Source organism: Rhipicephalus sanguineus, unplaced genomic scaffold (assembly GCF_013339695.2).
Source record: "Rhipicephalus sanguineus isolate Rsan-2018 unplaced genomic scaffold, BIME_Rsan_1.4 Seq602, whole genome shotgun sequence".
NCBI classification, from domain to species: domain Eukaryota; kingdom Metazoa; phylum Arthropoda; class Arachnida; order Ixodida; family Ixodidae; genus Rhipicephalus; species Rhipicephalus sanguineus.
The window spans coordinates 38564-57500 of NW_023615602.1; the positions used below are offsets into that span (position 1 = coordinate 38564).

The 18937-nt window shown below is 44.0% G+C and overlaps 1 protein-coding gene across 1 annotated transcript in view; it reads right to left on the bottom strand.

Annotated features, from left to right (window-relative positions):
* The window catches only part of LOC119377890 (WD repeat-containing protein 7-like), a 102221-nt gene that overhangs the window by 28321 nt on the left and 54963 nt on the right, over window positions 1-18937 (bottom strand). Inside the window, 6 exon segments of the mRNA XM_049411660.1 lie at window positions 105-253; window positions 1864-2010; window positions 2693-2723; window positions 9656-9737; window positions 11003-11143; window positions 18597-18701. Coding sequence (XP_049267617.1) covers window positions 105-253; window positions 1864-2010; window positions 2693-2723; window positions 9656-9737; window positions 11003-11143; window positions 18597-18701 — 655 coding nt within the window.

Genomic DNA, 18937 nt, shown 5'->3' on the forward strand with positions numbered 1-18937 from the left:
ACACCATCTATATGGCACATGGGCTCTGCAATCATGATGAAGCAACTTGTAGGTCACGTGCTGCTTTGTTTGTGACTGTACAAAACAAAATCAGGAGCATTTACCCCATAGATCCAGCTTTTGGCAAGAGAGGCATCATGCGGTACATGTAGGTGGGAAGCAGCAGGCTCATGTGGTTGCCTCGGGACAGCAGACCAAAGCAGGTGGGTCGCATGGGGCACAGTAGTCCTAGCTTACTTTCGCACACCTGTTCATGTCGTGGCATGCATTAGAAAGGTCTAGCACCCACCTGGTTGCACCATAGCAGTACAGAGAGACCTACTTCAACGTCCCCGTACTTAAAAGAACACTCCCATGACAAACATGCATGTACAGCACAGCAAGCACCTCAGCAGTGATGGCGTAAGCTTAGCAGGCAACGTGCTGTGCACAACTAGCTTGGGATAAATGGCTCCATGCAGCAGCAGGGACCACATTTCAATGAAATGGCACCAGTGTTCACTCGGTATCAGATTGCAGTGCAGACACACAAACACATACAGAAGAACCTCATTCATACATTCCTTGTGCTAACTATCACGATTTGGAGCACAAGAAATGACCTCAAACTGTTATGCTCTTTTTCACCTGTTAATAAATTCCTGGAAAATGTGATTAATAGGCACAAATGTTCAGCTTATCGTCAAACTACAACCGTATAGTACACTTTCTGGCCGCTAGATCTCACATGCAAAAGAGAAGTTGCAAAGCACCCGCGATCGAGAACAGTGGCTGCCCACTGCAACAGCTTTCCTACAGCACTCGCCCGCCTGTGTCACTAGAAAATGCTGGCATGCTCTCTTCCCGCATTAGCTAACCACCATGCCGGCTGTTGTACACATCGCAATTGCAGCTATCTACACCAAGTCAATCGCATTAAGTGCAATTTTGACAGCATGCGTGTAGTAGTGCTGTTCCTTTTTTGTGCTTTGGTGAAAAGGAAGACGAGGCCCTGCTGTTGGTGCATTACGTAGCATTTACCGGGCCAAATTTACTTCTCTGTTGGTACAAGTAATGCACGTAAGGAAATGCAATCTTGTGCTTGATGGTTAATACGTACTACCATTGTTTGGTCAAGCAGTGTTCTTTGCAGGCAGGTGTTAATGAGGTTTTAAAAGGACACTGAACAAAATTTTTTCTGCCAAGATTTACAGCCAAATTGAAAGATTGGGTGCTGAAATCAACAGACACAACCTTCATTTCGGGCAGAAACTAGGGGAAAATAATGAATTTAGTGCGTTTTTCACAAACTACCGTGTCTAGTGGCTGCGCCGTGAACTAGAGGAAGTGACGTTTGGTGACGTTTCATACACCAAAAGTGGCATGCCAACAATGCCAGCCGTCGCACGCATCTCTCAACCCGCTCAGCTTCCACTACAGTTCCCAGAACCACTGCAAATGGCACTGGTAGTGAACAATTCTCCCGGCTGGGGTAAAGCCCCTTAATGGTGGGACATGCCTCGGCGCTTTTGTGGAAGGGGGAGAGCGAGATGTACAGGAAAGGTGGAGAAAGGGAAGAAGAGGAGGACAGGAACACGTGCACCCTGCATGCGCCGCAGTGAATGTGACGTCGCGGCTCGCACTGGCGTGCAGCCGCCACGCAATGACAGTCCACCAAAAATACAGCCAACTGTTCGAAAATACGTGAAATAAGCTCTGTTTATTGAAACAGTCGAGTGTTTTAAGTAGAATTTCGATGTTTCCGTCAGTTTTTTCCAAATTTTGTTCAGTATCCCTTTAATGTACAGCAACTAAAATATGACCCAAAAAGCAAGCCCGCACATCCATGGTGGCCAGTGTTTTAAAATAAACTGGAAGCCTCGCCTTGTCAAGGTCAGGGTCGAGCCCCCAAGCATGCAGGACGGACAACAGCAGCTGCGAAATCTCCATGGTCAGATTGGTCTCGGCCAGGCTCAGGTGCTTCATCTTGGCACTGGCTTCCACAGCTGCTGCATTCTTCACATCTCCTGCCTGCGAAAACAGGCAAGCAGGGAGTGTTTTCAATGGGGCCCACGAAAGGTAAATATTACTTATAAAACTGAAAATACAACCACCACCGATTTCTCCAACACTCTGTAGCGATATTTGTACCGATATTTGTTAACACTGTTTTAACGGCACCATTCGCTATAAGTGACATAATTAGCATTAAGCTATGTATATCTCAAACATTTATAGTTGTTAGTTAGATTGGGTTTAATGGCGCAAAAGCAACTGAGGCTAAGCTGCGCCAGACACAGGGTGTTCTGTAATTACATGTAATTGCTGAAAGCAATATGTAAATATATGCTTATAACAAATACTGGATATAAAAAGGGGTACCGGATTAAACTTTCTTGTAAGGATGTTAGACAGTACTACAGTTATGAACAATATCTAGAATGGCCAGAAAACTGCAATGGCAACATAAAATATAGACTGAAACAAGACGTCTTTAAAAAGAAATGACTACAAGCAATGGGCAAATAAAGCTGATATTTTAAAGGCAATTTCAAAACAAAACATGCATCAACATTTCCACTGCACGACAAGGGCCTCTCTTGCACCAGCTGACCTCATGCCACGCCTACAATTTCCCAATTTTGCTATGCCGCCTACTGCTCCATCACCTGCTGTGATGGTTTAGTGGCTATGACACTGCACTGCTAAGCACCGGGTTCAGCTTCCACTCCAGACCATAGAGGCTGCAATTCGATGGGGGCAAAATGCAAAAAATCATTCTTGTGTAGCGACTGCTGTAGTTCTAAATCCTGCACTAAATGCAGCTCCACTACAGTGCGTAGCACAGGCACACAGTCATCCCCGTTTGTAGAGTTCCCACTGCTCTGTTTACCAAACCGTTGATGACGCCAATGTTTCAGGTAAGCATGTAGGGTTTCCCTGGCACGAGTAAAATTTTGTTAGGGAGATTTGCAGACTTGGTGTGCGACATGTGCACTACTATTTGCTGCGCTTAATCGACTTCCTGCTTGTTACAGCAGTTGAGATACACGTCATCTGCAGCGAGTTCCACCAGGTTGTTTCCCCCTTCAGATGTAGCACCATAGAAGAGCTGGTGGGAAAAACAATCACTTGCTTAGTGAGGCGGTGGCGCCTTCTCGTGCATGGCGTCGGAGTCACACATGTTTCCGAAATGTTTTTAGCGATTTTAAGTTAATTATTGGCGGTTACTTCCAGGTTATTTCTGTTAATTATATTATTTTAGACCTTGTTCATTCATTAACTTCATTTTAACCCGGTTTTGAGCATTACTAGCCTTGTTATGGCCTGCATATTGAATGAACACTTGATGGTGAGCGTGTGATCACACCACGTGAGATCTACGGATGAACGACAAGCCGCGCCCCTAGAGTGCTCTGCACTTAAAACACCTGCGTACTTAGATGTAGGTGCACATCAAAGACCCCCCCCCCCATCAAAATAAATCTGGAGACGCAGTGTGCCTCATAATAGCATTTTGTTCTGGCACTTAAAACACCACAATTTAAATTTCCATAGTGATCTGACATTCTTGACTTCACGTCCCATTTCTAATAGATCATCAATCAATTACTTACCCTTTTAATGCACTACATAGCCTGCACAACTACATGCCTTTCTTTACGGCTCACTCGTACCATCGGCTAGCTGCAGTTGATGCTTGAAAACTGTTCTCTTTGTGCCCCTTAATTAAAGGGCACCAACACAAATGTTTTGCCCAGTGATCTTGCTGTCAAGGGACAGGCAGCTGCTTGTTCCATAATCATATCTCATTTCTTATCAACACATTTCAGTCTTTCTTTTATTTGTCTAGATGAATACTGCCCTTAGAGCTCCTTAGTTTTTGGCCACAAAGCCTTGTATGCCGTTGAATGGCCGTTCATTCTTTTCTAGTATTCCAGTTTGACTTTTGATTTGCTTGCTTCACGAGCGCAAATGTTCGCTCTTTTCTGTTTTGTCTGGGCTTGTGCGAATATTCTAACGAATATTACAGTATTCGAATTCACTTCGAAACGAATTTAAATTATTCTAAATTTCGAAGTATTCGAAATGAACGAACAAACATATATAAACTGCATGTAAAGATGGTTTCACTGCATTGCAGGAGTGCTATGCGGTGAATACACCTTTCCAAGGAAAATCCACACTGCTGCGAAGCCTTACTTCAAGGTTAAATGATCTAAGTGTCCTCACGTCGATTCATCATTTTTTAAAGTTTAAAAGCTTCTTATACCGGCTTTATGCTCTAAGTAAAGTAAATTTTGAAGTGTAACATATTTTGCATGATATCAATTGCATTCTACCGAAAGTCAAATCCTGCTAAAAATTGCTTCCACTTCCCTTTGAACCAAAAGGAATGACATTTGCACATGCCTTGTTTAAATTTTTAAAAATATTGTGCAGGTTAGTTGGGTCATGACAAATATGTTCATTTTTGTTTATAATATGCGATATATACTATTCGAATTTGATTCGAAATTATTCGACCAAATCACTCGACCAAATCGCTATTTGCTTCGAATTCGTTTCGAACCTAAAATTTACTATTCGCACAAGCCTAGTTTTGTCACTTTGCATTGCACGTATATGTTAGCCTGGGAATGTGCATGTTTTTGCTGCAGTTTCTTTTTTTTTTGTCTTATTGCTCTATTGGGCCTCGTGCACTTCTCAAGCTTTTGCAATTTGCACTGATGCTACCGAGGATTTCTGATTTGGAGCAATTTTTGGAGCAGCAAAATTTCCGTTCTGGAGCACTTTGGAGCAGCAAAATTTTCATCTTGGAGCACTTTGGAGCAGATAATTTTGCATCTGGGAGCACTTTGGAGCAGCGAATTTTACATCCTGGAGTGCAATACAGAAGCATATTGCATTAACATTCAAGCACCTCAGTATTATTATGGGGCTCTTATGAAGGCTAGAAATATTTCGATTCATTGCAAATCTCATGGAAAAAATCATCCCAGGAGCATAGGCGTGCGCACAGGGGGGCAGGGGGGCGCCCCCCCCTCCTTAATCACCTAAGAGGGGGGGGGGGGCAAAATCAGCCCAGTACATTGACCCTTGCGATAGCAATTATATGGACACTCTCGGTGGATTTTTGCCGTCGCCGTGGCCGTAATTTTCCGTATAAAGTCCAAATTATTAACATCACCACGCTCATTCTAGCCGCGGGTAAAAGCTCACGAGCGCTGGTGACGAACGCGGCTGAAGCGGAGATTAAACTAGCCGGCCGTCTGTCTCCGCCGCACGGACAGCGCATGCGATAACATCTTCCCGCGTGCGGGCCTGCCGTCTATTGCTCATCAAACAGAGAGGAAACGCCCCGCCCGTCTTTCGTAAGGAGCATGAAGGGACGCCAGGGGAGCGGAAGGGGGGGGCGCATCGTTCGAAGGGCGCAGTCGCTTGCGCGCGCGCTATCTCGAGGCATCAGGAGACGGCTCGTAAACTTGCTGTGCTCTCAACGCTTACTTCGCGTTTAGAGAACTCAGAGCAAGGAAACGCTTCGGTTCCTGGAGGGGCCATATTCCCTTAAACCAGCGTTTTGTTGAGTTACGCGAGATCGGATCCAAAAGAGTTAGCTGCTAGTCTTACTTCGTTTCACAATACAATTTTTTGGTATCGCATTCATTGCTTCACTCTTAAGCGAAACTGAGTTTTTTTAACCGTTAGCTATTGACCCCCGAAAGCGAGGGGCGGACGTGTAACATGGCGTAGCCGCTTCACTGTGGGCCGTCAGCGACGGGCCCGCTACTGACAGCTGCGCATTTGCGGCTGCTCCGACCAGGAGATATGACTTTACTAATGAGATGACATTTTTAAAAAAGCAAGCAAAAAATTCGAATTGGAACCCTAGCACGTGAGCTCGAAACGGCAGGGCCTTTTAGGGGGTATTTACCGCAGAGTGAATACAAACTCGGACGTGCTGGTATAAGCAATTACGAAAAAGCTGTTCTGGATGAAGATCCATGGATAAAGTATATCTGAGGAAAAGTGTCAACGCGTTTCCACCGTTCGCGTGCTCTTCCATAAACGCGAAGCAAGAAAAATTCGATATTGTCCCATATATCTACTGCGAGCGATCCCAGATTTCACTCCGCGATGTCCGGAAACAGAAGTGACAGACATTTTAGCGGCACTCATGTAGTTATTACTGAACATTGCTTTCCTTACGTGCCGTGCGACGCTTGAAACGAGCTATCAGCAGCGTTTCTGGAACAGACGACGTCCGCCGGTGAATCGCCGTCGCACTTTCTCGCTACCGATAGGCCTAGACGTCACGAGCCTCTGCGGAGAACGCGTTTTGCTGTCGAGCCGACTTGCAGAACAGTAGCTGCGTCGGCACCGTGCATGGCATCGTGGCTTACTCGGAACGCACGCGCAAGCGCTATTTATTCAGCGGAATAATTCTTGGTCCATGATTGCGACTTTATTGGCAGCCCCAAGATCGAGCTGCACATGTTCTGACGCGCCGGCGGTGCGATTGCCGGTGATAGACGCCTCCAAACCCGAGACTTTGGCGCAGTTTGGCGCAAATTTCGTCGATATTATCAGGATGGCGCAGTAAATACAATTTGGCGCACTTTGGCGCAGTTGGCGCAGGAGTGGAATCACTGAATTTGCTTATTCACTTCCCTTGTAGCTTGTCGCTCGATGCCCATTTCCCGTATTTCGCTGGAATAAACATTCCTTCATTCATTCATTCATTCATTCATAATTACAGCACAAACCCTCAGACATCACCACAAGTAAGTAGCCCCTTTGACGTGACTCATTCAAAGTACATATAGTAATAACCTTGATAACTCGAAGTAGTAAAAACCAGAAGAATTTCGAGATAAGTAGATTTTCGAAATAAGCAGAGTTGCGCTAATTTCATTGAGAAGTCCTGTTCTATGTAAAAACGTTATCACTTCTGACCAGTTTCTTAACAGGAGTGCCTAACTGGCTTTTTGTAAAGGTTTTAAAGCAAAATAATGACATACCAGAGCTATCAAACACTGTGTTTTCCGGCACTGCCTTTTTATTTAGTGCAGAAAGACTGAGTAAGGCTGGTCTGCTTCGCAGTAACACTTGCATCTAGCATAGCTTTCTGGAGTTGCAAAACTTATCACATGTGGCAATTGTCCCCGCTGCTGCACTCAACTTTATTTTGCATCAAGCGAAGCATGTTTCTTGTTTCGGCTGATGTCGTCACCCCTGAGTAGCTGCGTTGACACTGCTGCGATCACCATGTGTGACGCCATGTTGTTTCGCTTAAGAAAATGGTCAAACCAGCTGTTGTTGCAGGTTAGATAGGTGTAACCCACCGCTAAGTCCAGAGAATCGGCCTTTTCTGTCAATGTTGTTGCGACTGGAAGGCTAGGCTCCTCTTGCACAATGCAGCCACACAATCAGCGCCGTTTTGACGTCCGGAAACTTTGAGCCTCGAATCCTCTTTTTTGATTAGGGCTACCTTTCTTTGCAGCATCAGTGACTTGCTTTGCCTTGGCGGCATTATCCTCACCATACTGCACGGCCGACGAAAAAATCCGTGCGACGTGCCTTGCATTAATAAAACAGCACTGCATCTCTGACGGTAAACAAAAATTGAAGGACCCTTAAGCTTCGCCTTTAAGAGTTGAACGCGATAGCGAAATTCAGCCCCTAGTGCGCACTTCAACCACTAAGTGCATACTTATTAATGTGTATTGTTACACACATACGCACACAGACACAAGCGCACGTGCACGATGTATCTATAGTAATGGTACAGGTTTTCGATCTAAAGTACTTCCCTGTGAAAGAGTCGAGACATATTTCTCACAATGCCTCACAGATGGCAGCACATTATCTAACGTTTGCTGTTTGCTTGATCAAAGCCTTATCTATAAAGCAGGCGTTGGCTTGATATGTTTTCCGCTAGATGGACATAGTTGTCCATTTTTGGAGCTGTTTGAAAGTTCGTGTGTGTTTTTAGCAGCGATGGCTGCACTATCCCGGTTTTTTTCGAAGTATGGAGTCGCGCAAAAAAAGTAGTTTCATGGCCTCGCCAGTGCGCCTACAAATCGCCGAATGGGCTCATTTTGTCGTGACACCTGCCAAACAAAATGCGTTAAGGAGAGCTTCCACTACATGGCATTTATGTAGCATTTTTTTCCGAAGCCGTTGCAAGTAACATCGTGGCTTTGTGGTAGGACATCTGCTTGCCACGCCAATGGCCCGGGTTCGATACTCAATGTGACCGAAGATTTTTATTGTTTATTTCCATCTTTCTCGATTTTTCGCTCACAACCAACGACGCTGTCACCGACACCGGAATTTCTGCGACACGAGCTCTCAAACGCTATCGCGTTAAAATGAAGTGTATGAACCGTGCTATTTTGCAAGGCTTGCCTCTGTGCACATCTATAGAATCACATGACGTGACACAGGGTTGCTTGACAAAATTGTTATGCTGCTAGGTTCTGACTTCACATTTGGTAATGGTGTCCGCTTTGTCGTTAACGCGGCAGCCACACGCAAACCTTGTGAAACGGTTTGGCGGCAAAGTTTTTGTTGCACTCTCAGTGAAGATTTCGAGATATCCGAAAGTGGGCACGGAAATACTTTGAGATAAAGGGCAATAAATACATTGCACCTACAAAAAATCGTTCGATACCGCGGAAAATTTCTACTTGACTGGTTTTTCGAGATATGCGAGTTTGAGTTAACAAGGTATTACTGTATAACTTACACAACAGCTTCAGATGTGAAAAAAGGAGACTATTCACATAACAGAACTCAAGTGCCAGCCAGTGGTTGAATGTAAAGGGGACCCACTTTCACCTTTTCTTCCATCAAGTACTGAATGGATACAGCTTTCAGGAGCCTGTTCATAGTGTGTGCACACATTTTAGTGGTGTATGATACACCAGTACTGCCGCATCAGATATCAAAGACGTAAACAGCCTTGCGCACATCCAAAGCTGCACTGCATTTAGTACGTATTCTGAAAAAGTCGCAAAAGGCAACAATGTACTATTGTTTTTGCACTCCCAAGGAATCAGTTCCACAGCTTAACTACATGTGCAACACCCATACCAGAAATCATAAGAAAATAAAAATCATAAGCATTTTCTGTCATTGGTTTTTTAAAGGGATACTGAACAAAACTTTTGCTGCCACGATTTTCAGCTCAACTGAAAGCATGGATGCCGAAATTAGTCAACACAACCCTGCTTTCAAGCAGGCAAACAATGAATTTGATACATCTTTTGCAAACTGCCACGTCTAGCAGCTGTGCTATGAACTAGAAGAGGTGACGTTTAATTCGCCAAAAACTGGCGTGCCAACCGTACTCCCTGCATAGTTGCTTATCCACTGACATCGCAAACCATCTACCCTGTCTCCCAAGCCAATCTGCTCCAACCATACGAATCGCACGAAACACCATGATGTACAGTGGTTCTTGGGTTGGAAAAAAGTGCCAATTCCTGCCTCCCTGGTAGGGGCATGTCTCAGCGCCTTTCATTGCTCATTTCACTGCTCATTACATAATCCTCAACTGTTCAAGCTCCATTATCTTCCAAGTTCTCGTCCCATGGGTTAGCAATTTAGAATGAGCAACTCGGGATGCACGAAAAAAACTATGCAAGAGTTATAAAAGAAGGTAACATACCTTGCTGCCTGATGCCTGGTCTGTTTTATGCCAACGCTCTGTGCTGTGTCTCTTACGGTGTCTCTCACTTTGGCAATGAAACCTGCACCATGAGGCCATACAATATTACGCAGAATATTATGGCAAGAATTTCTGCATGTTGCCAGATTATTTCGAGATAAATGTTGAGCTGACTGCACGCACACTCAGGTTTAGTTAATGGTGTCTAAAAACCATTATCATAGGCTACACCATACCCGCCATAAAACTGCTAACATGTAATAGGATGCTACAGGTAAAGCTGCTGATGAATATGTATAAAAAGAAAAAACCGTCTTGTATCTGAAAATGACAAGGTCATGTTTAAGGAAACTGTCATGTTGCTAATTATTAAAACATCTCGAGGTTCATTGTTATCATCACTGGAGGCAGCTCAACACTTACATTAACTTCAGAGTCAAGACAATTTCAGTTACTAACACCGTATATTTCAAAGTATTTTTTCATATTTATGCCAATCCGTGACCATCGCTCGTCTTTTTTCACAAGAGTGCTTCCTTTCCCTAATTTGATCAAGGATTGATGCTGCTATAAAGAAAAATTCGAACTCGAGTCAACGAGCTCACGAACACACAGTAGGTACTGTACACTGACACAGCAGCGCGTCAGAATGTCTAACGAGACACCAACAGCATAAGTTCCTTTTTTTAATTAGGTTCTGGCTTTGGGCTAGCAGATGCATTAACATAAAGTTCCTACTCTCTATCTAGCTTTGCATGTCACCTGAATGGTTCACGGTCTAGTGCAAACAAATTGTTGAAGAATTGTCTTCAATACGTTGGGAAAGTTAAAGAACCTGCCTCGTGTCTCGCGATTCTGCTGCACGTTTGTAGCAGCCGTCACAACCTAACCACATTGCACGGACGAGAGCAAACCAGGAAAAGCATGCCTGTTGCTGGCATCACCCAGGATTTGTTCCACCCTGCAGTCATCGCTGAGAGTGAGAAGGAACCTTGAAGGAAAACTTAAGCCCATTGTCAAGTTGGACTCACACGGACAAGCTTCGTTTGTCTCCTTAACATACACTTGTCCTGTATGCCTCCTCTTAATATCATTTGTTGAGTATCTCACACAAGCCCATCTCTAGATATTAAGATAGATATGCACAGCCAAGCTTATAAGTTTATTGAATGCGAGCTCTACAAATAAATCAAATATCAATACCCTTTTAGCTCATAGCCAGCATTTACAGTGCAGACTGCATGCCCAGGCAGGGAAATATTGCATTTCAGTCTGAGACCTCGCATCCCTTATATAAGCTTCCAATTCCACCCGTACAAGACACCATGCAAGGGCATCTGAACATACCCGAGGAGGCCTTTTTGTGTGCCTCTGGTGAGGTGGACATGGACAAGGCGAGGTACTTCTGGTATTCGGACTGATTGGCCAGGCCCCCAGGCTCCAGAGTACCTGCCGCCATTCCAGAATTCTGTTCGGACTGCATCTGCACTGCATGGTGCAACCCAAAGACCTATTAGTGAATGCCACTACTTAAGTGACTACATCAAGTTTAGGCAGGCACCTCTTAGGTTGTAATCAAATGTACTTTCAAAGATCTACTCATTTTGCAAGGACCAACTGAGGCTATGGTGTGCAAAGTAGAAGGTGTAACTATGTAACTCTACATTAAAAACTACTGTAAATTCCCCTTTAATTATAATTGCGTTATTAGTTTATTAAACTAAAGTTGTTTCAAGATGAAATACTTTCAAGAAATTAAAGCTTTCTGTACTATGAACATTTTTCTCGACCAACATTACTGAATGTTGTTATGTTCTAGAACTAAGTAGAAGCAGAAAGTCAGGGTTGAATAGTAGAATACTCTTCTAAAACAAGAAGGAAAATAAGTTTCTTTTTTTCCCTTTGTCGTCACGAGTACAAGAAAGATGCGCTTTACAGTTAAAATGTGGCTGTAATTTTCACATTTAAGAAGTATAAAATTGTGTTGTGTCCAGTTCTAAGATTGGGTAGATGTACATGATGTAACTTCATTTTCTGTAGACTGTGTGGACTCCACACGTTCAAATGCCAATTTCACTGCTGTGTGCACTATGCAAAAATCTAGCTTTTTATGTCACTTGTTTGAATTGAGAGTACTGTGATAGCGTTTTCACAGTGCTTGAATGCACAGCTCGAAAATGGACAAAGTGATCTGGTGATGTTGGGTTAGGTAAGACAGATTTTCAAGTTAACGTGAGCATATGCACTGATCTGCTATACAGATGACCAACTGCTATAAGGTGTTATGCACAGTGATGCAACCGTCAAGTTTTCTGCTCTTTCTCGAAACTAGATTTTTGCTTCTTGTCTCATCTTGGTGCTTGCTCAAGTCTGTTGCATGGTTCTAGTGCACACGGCAGTGGCTTCCAATGTTTGCTGACATGCACAATTATCAACAGCACACCTTGGAGCAAGAATATGTTGACTAACACCACGAGTGGAAGATTTCAATGCAAATAACTTCAGTCTTAAAATAGAACTGCTCCAAGAAGCTACGTTTAAAAATAATTGCCTGCACATTTGACCGCCCAAACTATTTTCGAAAATTTCACATGCCATTACATCCTCAAAAACTGTGTCCATTTCAACATGCAAGATCACCAACTAGCCCAGACGCAAGCCATTTTAAAAGTACAGGCTTTTTGTTCATTTCAAATGTTGTAGTATCTATAAAATTACAAAACTGTTTATTTCTCAATATTTCAATGTCTCTTTAGCTCCATATTTGTATCCTGCAAGTGCTTTTATTGCAAAGTGGTGCTGCATGTGCGCGAGAAAGAAGAGCCATTCATTGATGGAGCACCACCAGTCTTGCAAGTTTCACGTAACTCCAGCACCAGCCACCATGCTATACTGCATTGTACCACAACGGCATGCATGTCCGGCATAGGTGCGTTATCAGGATTGTCACACTGGCATGCAGTGCTACAAACATCGACGTCGGTGTCAGCAGTAACGGCGAGATGCAGCTAGTGGCACAAAAAATTTGCTTCAATGGAAACATTTTTTTGTCCTGAATTACAATAATGCAAATTAATGCAACACACAAGCAAAGAAGAAAAAAATAATGAACAACAATTAAGAAGCGATTGTCTCCTTTTCTTATGCAGTAATTCAACCTGCAATTATCTGTAAGACATAGACCAGCATTGGAACCCTTACTGTTACTACAGCATCCAAACTGACTTTAAATATCTATGCATGCAGTGCGGTAAGCTAGCTCTTCGAGCTCACACTGTTCCACTAATGACAGTCATCAACTCCATTGCTTGGAGTCATCCTTTGCATGGTGCTTTGAAATCACCTTTAGTACAATGATATTGTTTAAGCTATTAAATGTAAAATCTAAACTTGAAGTAAAACAACCGTGGACTAAAAGAATTATGCTTTTAAAATTCTGCCACAACTACCAGCGCATGAAAAGTGTTACTAGTGCTTTTAGCACTAGTAACACTTGTCATGTGTTAAATGCCAGAAACAAGCATTTTGACAACTTCCCCACAGGTAAATTAAGCAGCCATGAAATTATGTTAAGGAGGCTAGTTTTCTGCCACTGCCTAGAGAGCATCTGAGGCTTTGAAAAAATTAAATTTAATGCAACGTTACACAAGCTCCTGTGTAAAAGTGTCCATAAGGTATGGTTTGATGTGTTTATGAAGAATACAAAGGCCTATGGGAGACCAGCGCTGGATAGGTGGCGCGCCGAAAAAGGGCGCCTGGCGGGGAGTCGCGACATAACTCAGCCGCTCGCATGGCCTCCGCGCCGCCGGCTAATCTCGGAGGCCATGCCGCTCGCGCTTATACGACCGGCCGCACTGTACCGCGGTGAGCGCACGCGCGTGCGCTGTTCCCGTGCTTCATTTTGGCGCGAACAGCTCGAGCAGCCATTGCGCCAATGATACTGCTCTATGGTTTAGAAAAAAAATAACTTTGTCTGAAGGCTACTTTCTCAAGAAGCATTGGAAAACGGAGACAAGTCCTACAGAGCAGACTACGTCTGTGCATACGGCGTCAAAGAGACAGTGCTGTGCCTTGGTGGCGACTCCGTCGTCACCATTTTCTGATTACGCCCTGGGATTTGTGTCAAGCTAGTGCAGGCTCACAGCCTCCATTGATAAGTACGTGCTGCGTCAATACCAGCTGCCCACTACTGCAGTAAAGAAAAAATAAGAGGCAAGGAGTATCTGCGTCAACGTTTTTCTGCCGTGGTATGTATGCCCAGCCCGCGGTATGTATGCGCGCGGACGTTGATCAAGCAAACCACCGTGCTAGCATAGCATGTATGGTGTCGCGCTGTTATGCTCGAGGGCGCGGGACAGATTCCCGGCCACGGTGGCCGCATTTCGATGGGGTTGAAATACAAAGAACACCCGCGTACTGAGATTTATGTGACATTAAAGAACCCCAGGTTGTCAAAAATAATCCTGATTCCCACACTTGGCGTGCCTCATAATCATACCTTGTTTGGCACGTAAAACGCTATAGCAAGTGTCGATGTTGATCAAACACGTTTTTCTAGCAGGCACAGGCAAGCGAAAAACTAACACATTACGTTAGGCGAATTAAACGGCGAGTAAAATCCAAGATATTTGACCCTTTTCTAGCGAGGCATATAATTGCGATGGCACTTCGCCGCGGCAGCCAATAAACAAAGAAGCTTTACCGCATCGGCTGACTCCAGTAAGCTAAGCTTCGAGTAGTCCGCTGATTTGTTCGTGACAACTCTGTCTGTAGCACAAGTAAAGTTCAACGGAGGCATCCATCGCGGGCGTATTTCTTATAACTTGCAGCGGCTTCGGCGCGAACGTGCCCCCGTACACATCTCGTAGACAGACAGCTTTCCTTCTGCGTAACTGTTTGCAAATGATGCAGACTACCTGCCTATCGTATCATTCATTGCACGCGGTGGCATCAGAAATGAACTTGGTGGTGGTCAGATGAAAAAAATTGTTACATATGTGCATCCTGCATAATATGTACGTTTTTTACGACAAAACACCGATTAAATTCCTCTCGTTGGCCCCGGTTTCCACTGGTGGCCCTTACTATCGAATAAATCTAGCAGACACGCGCAATTCGGTTTAGAAACCAGCCCGACGCCACTAGACAGTAGAGCAAGAGCAGAACATACTGTGCTCGCCTGACTGCCGGGATGCAACGCCGCATCCGTTCATATTCATACGTTTTAGAAGGAAAAACATAGAAGGATACGTCCTCCCCCATTTCTACGTATTGTGGCTGTTGAATGCGCAACAGTACCGCCAGCATCCTCTTGTTTTGTTTCGGCGATACGCGCCCGCATCGCCTCAACCAGTCGCCACTCTCGTCCGCGGGAGCGGCTGGAGTATGCGCGCTTTGGCCACCAGGGCGGCCGCGGAAACTCCAGCGCTGGTTCCCTATTGGCCAGCCACCATGCACTATGAGATGCATTTGGGTAAATAAAGAATGTTCCACATTCACTGTCACGGCCACACGTGGAACTAGTTAACATGCCAGTGCTACACATACACAAATACCCAAGAAAGGTGACAGCAACAGCTGCTGCAACTGCGCAATGAATAATGCTCTGCATGCGCAGTGCAGAAATTGTGGTTCATGTTTTTTGTTCTGGCAGCAAGTTGTCTTTTCATCCACTTTTTTCCCCCATCTCCTAACTAATACATTCAATTAAGAATTACAAATCTCCCCTTATACATTCCTCAGCTTCACTATTTGTTACCTCCCTAGCAAAAATGCCAATAGAATTTTCTATTGGTTATAGAAAAATCTTATTTGTTGTATAAGTGCTCTATTGGAGAATTCTATTGTCACCAATAGAGACCAATTGACGACATCTATTTGTCACCGATAGGACCAATAAATTTTTTATTGGTGCCTATAGCTGGCAGCTATTTGTCACTTATAGAACCAATTGACACGTATTGGCACCAATAGGGTTTAATAGGGGACATCTATTTGTCACCAATGGAACCAATAGGTATATGTTAGTACCAATAGTTGGCAGCTATTTGTCACTTATAGAACCAGTAGGCACCAATAGGCTTTAATAGGAGACGTCTGTTTGTCACCTATAGAACCAATAAAGAGCAGCTATTTGTCATTTATAGAACTAGCAGGTGTGAATTGCCGCCAAAGTCCCAGGGTTATGCATGGTATTAAAAGGCCACCTATATGTATTAATTCACTTACAGGGTCATGCAGTAGCGAATTCAGCGAAAAGGCAGTTTTTGATTTGTTCAGCATTTGAGCAAAGTGGCAGCTGTTTTACATAACAGTGTTCCGAAATATCGCAGCCATATTTTTCACAAATCTCACCAAAATAATTACACAGACGCCGTAGCCAGGGAGGGAGGGGTGCCCCCCTTCCAAAATTTTTATGATACATGGTGTTTTACCGAAAATAAGTATTGAAAATAGGCGTTTTTCTCAAATAGTCAAGGCTTTCAGCAAGTGCTCCCCCCCCCCCCCCCCCCCCCCCCCCCCCCCCGAAAAATACCTAGCTACGGGCCTGCAGACGCCTGTATATTTGTGCAATTTCATTCTGTACTCAAGGTTATGGCTATGCATTATATTTGTGGGATAAACCCGCAAAAGACAGGTTCCAGAAAGAGAAAGTGATCATAGTTGAAAAGGGAACGCGAGAACATAGAGTACCCAGTTTTGGGTACTCAATGTTCTTGTAAAGGCAGCAATTTGTACACTGCTATCCTTGCATGGTGCAAACGGGGTGAGAAAATAAGCTGCTAATAAAATAAGCGAAGTCAACATGTAAAGTAGAAGTCGTCCCTTCCTGCTTGAATGTGTTCACATAATGTATACATCGTTCTTTTCAGCCGGTGGGCTATTGCGATTCTTCGACAGCACGCTATGGAACAAGCGCGAACAGTATACGGCATCTACCAGCTCCGCTGGTCGCATTACTTTTCGAAACAGTTGTAGCCTGGCTGGTAATAAGACAAGTTATCTATGATAAATTCACGAGACTAGCGTCTTTTATTGTCGCCAAGCTAAGAGTGCGGAGAAGACAAATGCGAACAGCGCTGTTCGCGTTTTTTTCGTCGCCTTTGTAATAGTAGGTGGTAGGTTGCAAGTGCAAGCTCGCTCGAGCGCTTGCACTTCTTACGACGGTGAACATCGCGTTCGCTGCCGCAGGTTACTGTACCTGCGGGATCACCCTTAATGCGCATCAATAAAAAAAGAAATATCTGAAGTTCGGAACATGCGGAAACACGATAACGAACAAAATCACGAGCAACCAACCAAAGTGACACAGGCTTGCCAAAAAAGCTCATTGAAGATAATAGCTGTCGTGTGGGCGCTGTATGTCTTCTATTTTATTTTTATTTTTGCAGCTAAAATTTCGGTTCGCTACGCTTTCCATAACCTTCCATCCAATGTGTCAGCAGCTGAATATTTCCAGGGGTTGGAAATAGAGCAACATATTCCAATACAGTAGCAAAAATAAATCTTGTTTTTGTGGTATATGGCCACGGCACGAGCGCCAGCCAGCAAGCGAGCCGACTACAGCCAGCCACAGCCGCAGCGGATGTTTTCGGCCGAGTCACGACTCGAGTGTGTGGTGCGGCATGTTCATGGTCGAAGTCAGGCTTAGAAATGTTATATGTTTGTGTCTATTGAAGGTTGCACGAAAACGCACGTGTGTAATCGCGACGACAATGCAAGGTCGCCATGAGCGTCAAAGAAGTTAAACGTTTCAGCGCTAAAAGCGTCTCGGACTTCAACAGCAGTAAGTGTACGAGCGTGCTGACAGGATGCTGCTCGCAAAGGTGGATGCTTCGTTGCGCATACCCTGCCGATGTTAGGTAAGTGAACTGTTTTTTATATATTTTCTAGTCAGTAAAAGTTGCTCTTGCTGTGCTACTAATTCGCGCATCTGCCAGCGTGCCCACCGGACAGCGAGGACAAGAGCGATAGATCAGTGTTCACTTATGGTTCTTTGCAGATGTATTGAAATAATACCTCTAGCCACGTAAAATGATTTTGTCGCTGCATGTGCCCAGCTCTCACGGCCCTAGCATTGTACTGGTATGGAATAAGTCTGAGAACTTGGCATAGTTTTTTTAAAAAAAAAGTTAGCCCCTTCGTTTGTTCTAGTTTTTCCGCTCCACAGCCAGCTCACCGGAATTCCCCTTATGCGGATTCTACAGTGTGTTGTATCTGCATATATTTTTTTATTCTAATGCTTTGTTTCTTTCAGTAGCACATCTAAATATTTTCCTTCTTACTTCCTGGTATTTTATGTTTTTTTTCAGGCACTACTAGAGAAGCGGTGCAGTGGCACACATTTGACAAGGAAGCACAGCATGCCTGGAAAGCTTGTTGCGGGGAAGATCGCCGATGTGATGAAGTTATCCTGTAATAATGATAAATATAGCACATGCCTCCCTTCAAATAGAATTTGTTCATTTTATACAGGCGCTGCTATGTTGCAGTCCTCAAATGCCATTATTTAATATGCCAAAATTACGAGATCCCAGCAGAGAAATATGCAGTAGATTTCCAATACACAAATACAGTAGTAATAGGCAAATAGAATGCCATAGACAAATATACTACGAGTACGCCAGACAAACACATAGCAAATAGAGTGCCAATGGACAAACACACCAGTAAACAAATAGAGGTCGAATAGACCAGCACGCCACCTATAGACCCATACGATACCAATGACCAATATGTTCAATAATCCGATAGGTTTGTGTTCTTCTATGGGTGATTTTGCTAGGGCTTCATCAAGTCGTGTTCAATGAAAGAGGCCCCTCGATGATTCCCGTTTTCATTCTAACACTTTTATGCAATACATAACGAAAAAATAAATAAATAAAGAGATACTCAATGGCCAATGAAGTGCAAATGCAACATATGCATGCAGAAGCCTTACCTTTGAATTCAGCCAGTAGTTGTGACATGTCTCGTGAAGTGCTAGCCCCCGTCCGAGCAGTGGAAGCATCTCTGCGCTGCTTTCCTTTCAGGGAGTTCAGGAAGCCTTGACACAAATTAAGAACAACATGTACAGTAGAAGATTGCAGGCAAGTAACAGAAACAAACCATGCATATTAGAGGAACAGAAAACAGGCAAACATGAGCAAGAGTTGACAGCAGGCTTAGTTGGTACTCTATTACAAGCAAAGGTGAAGGGGGACGGAAAGACAAGGAAGCCGGAATGGAGTATGAATGAGTGATATTTTTCAGATGCGAGATTTTTCAGTTCTCTGGGATTTT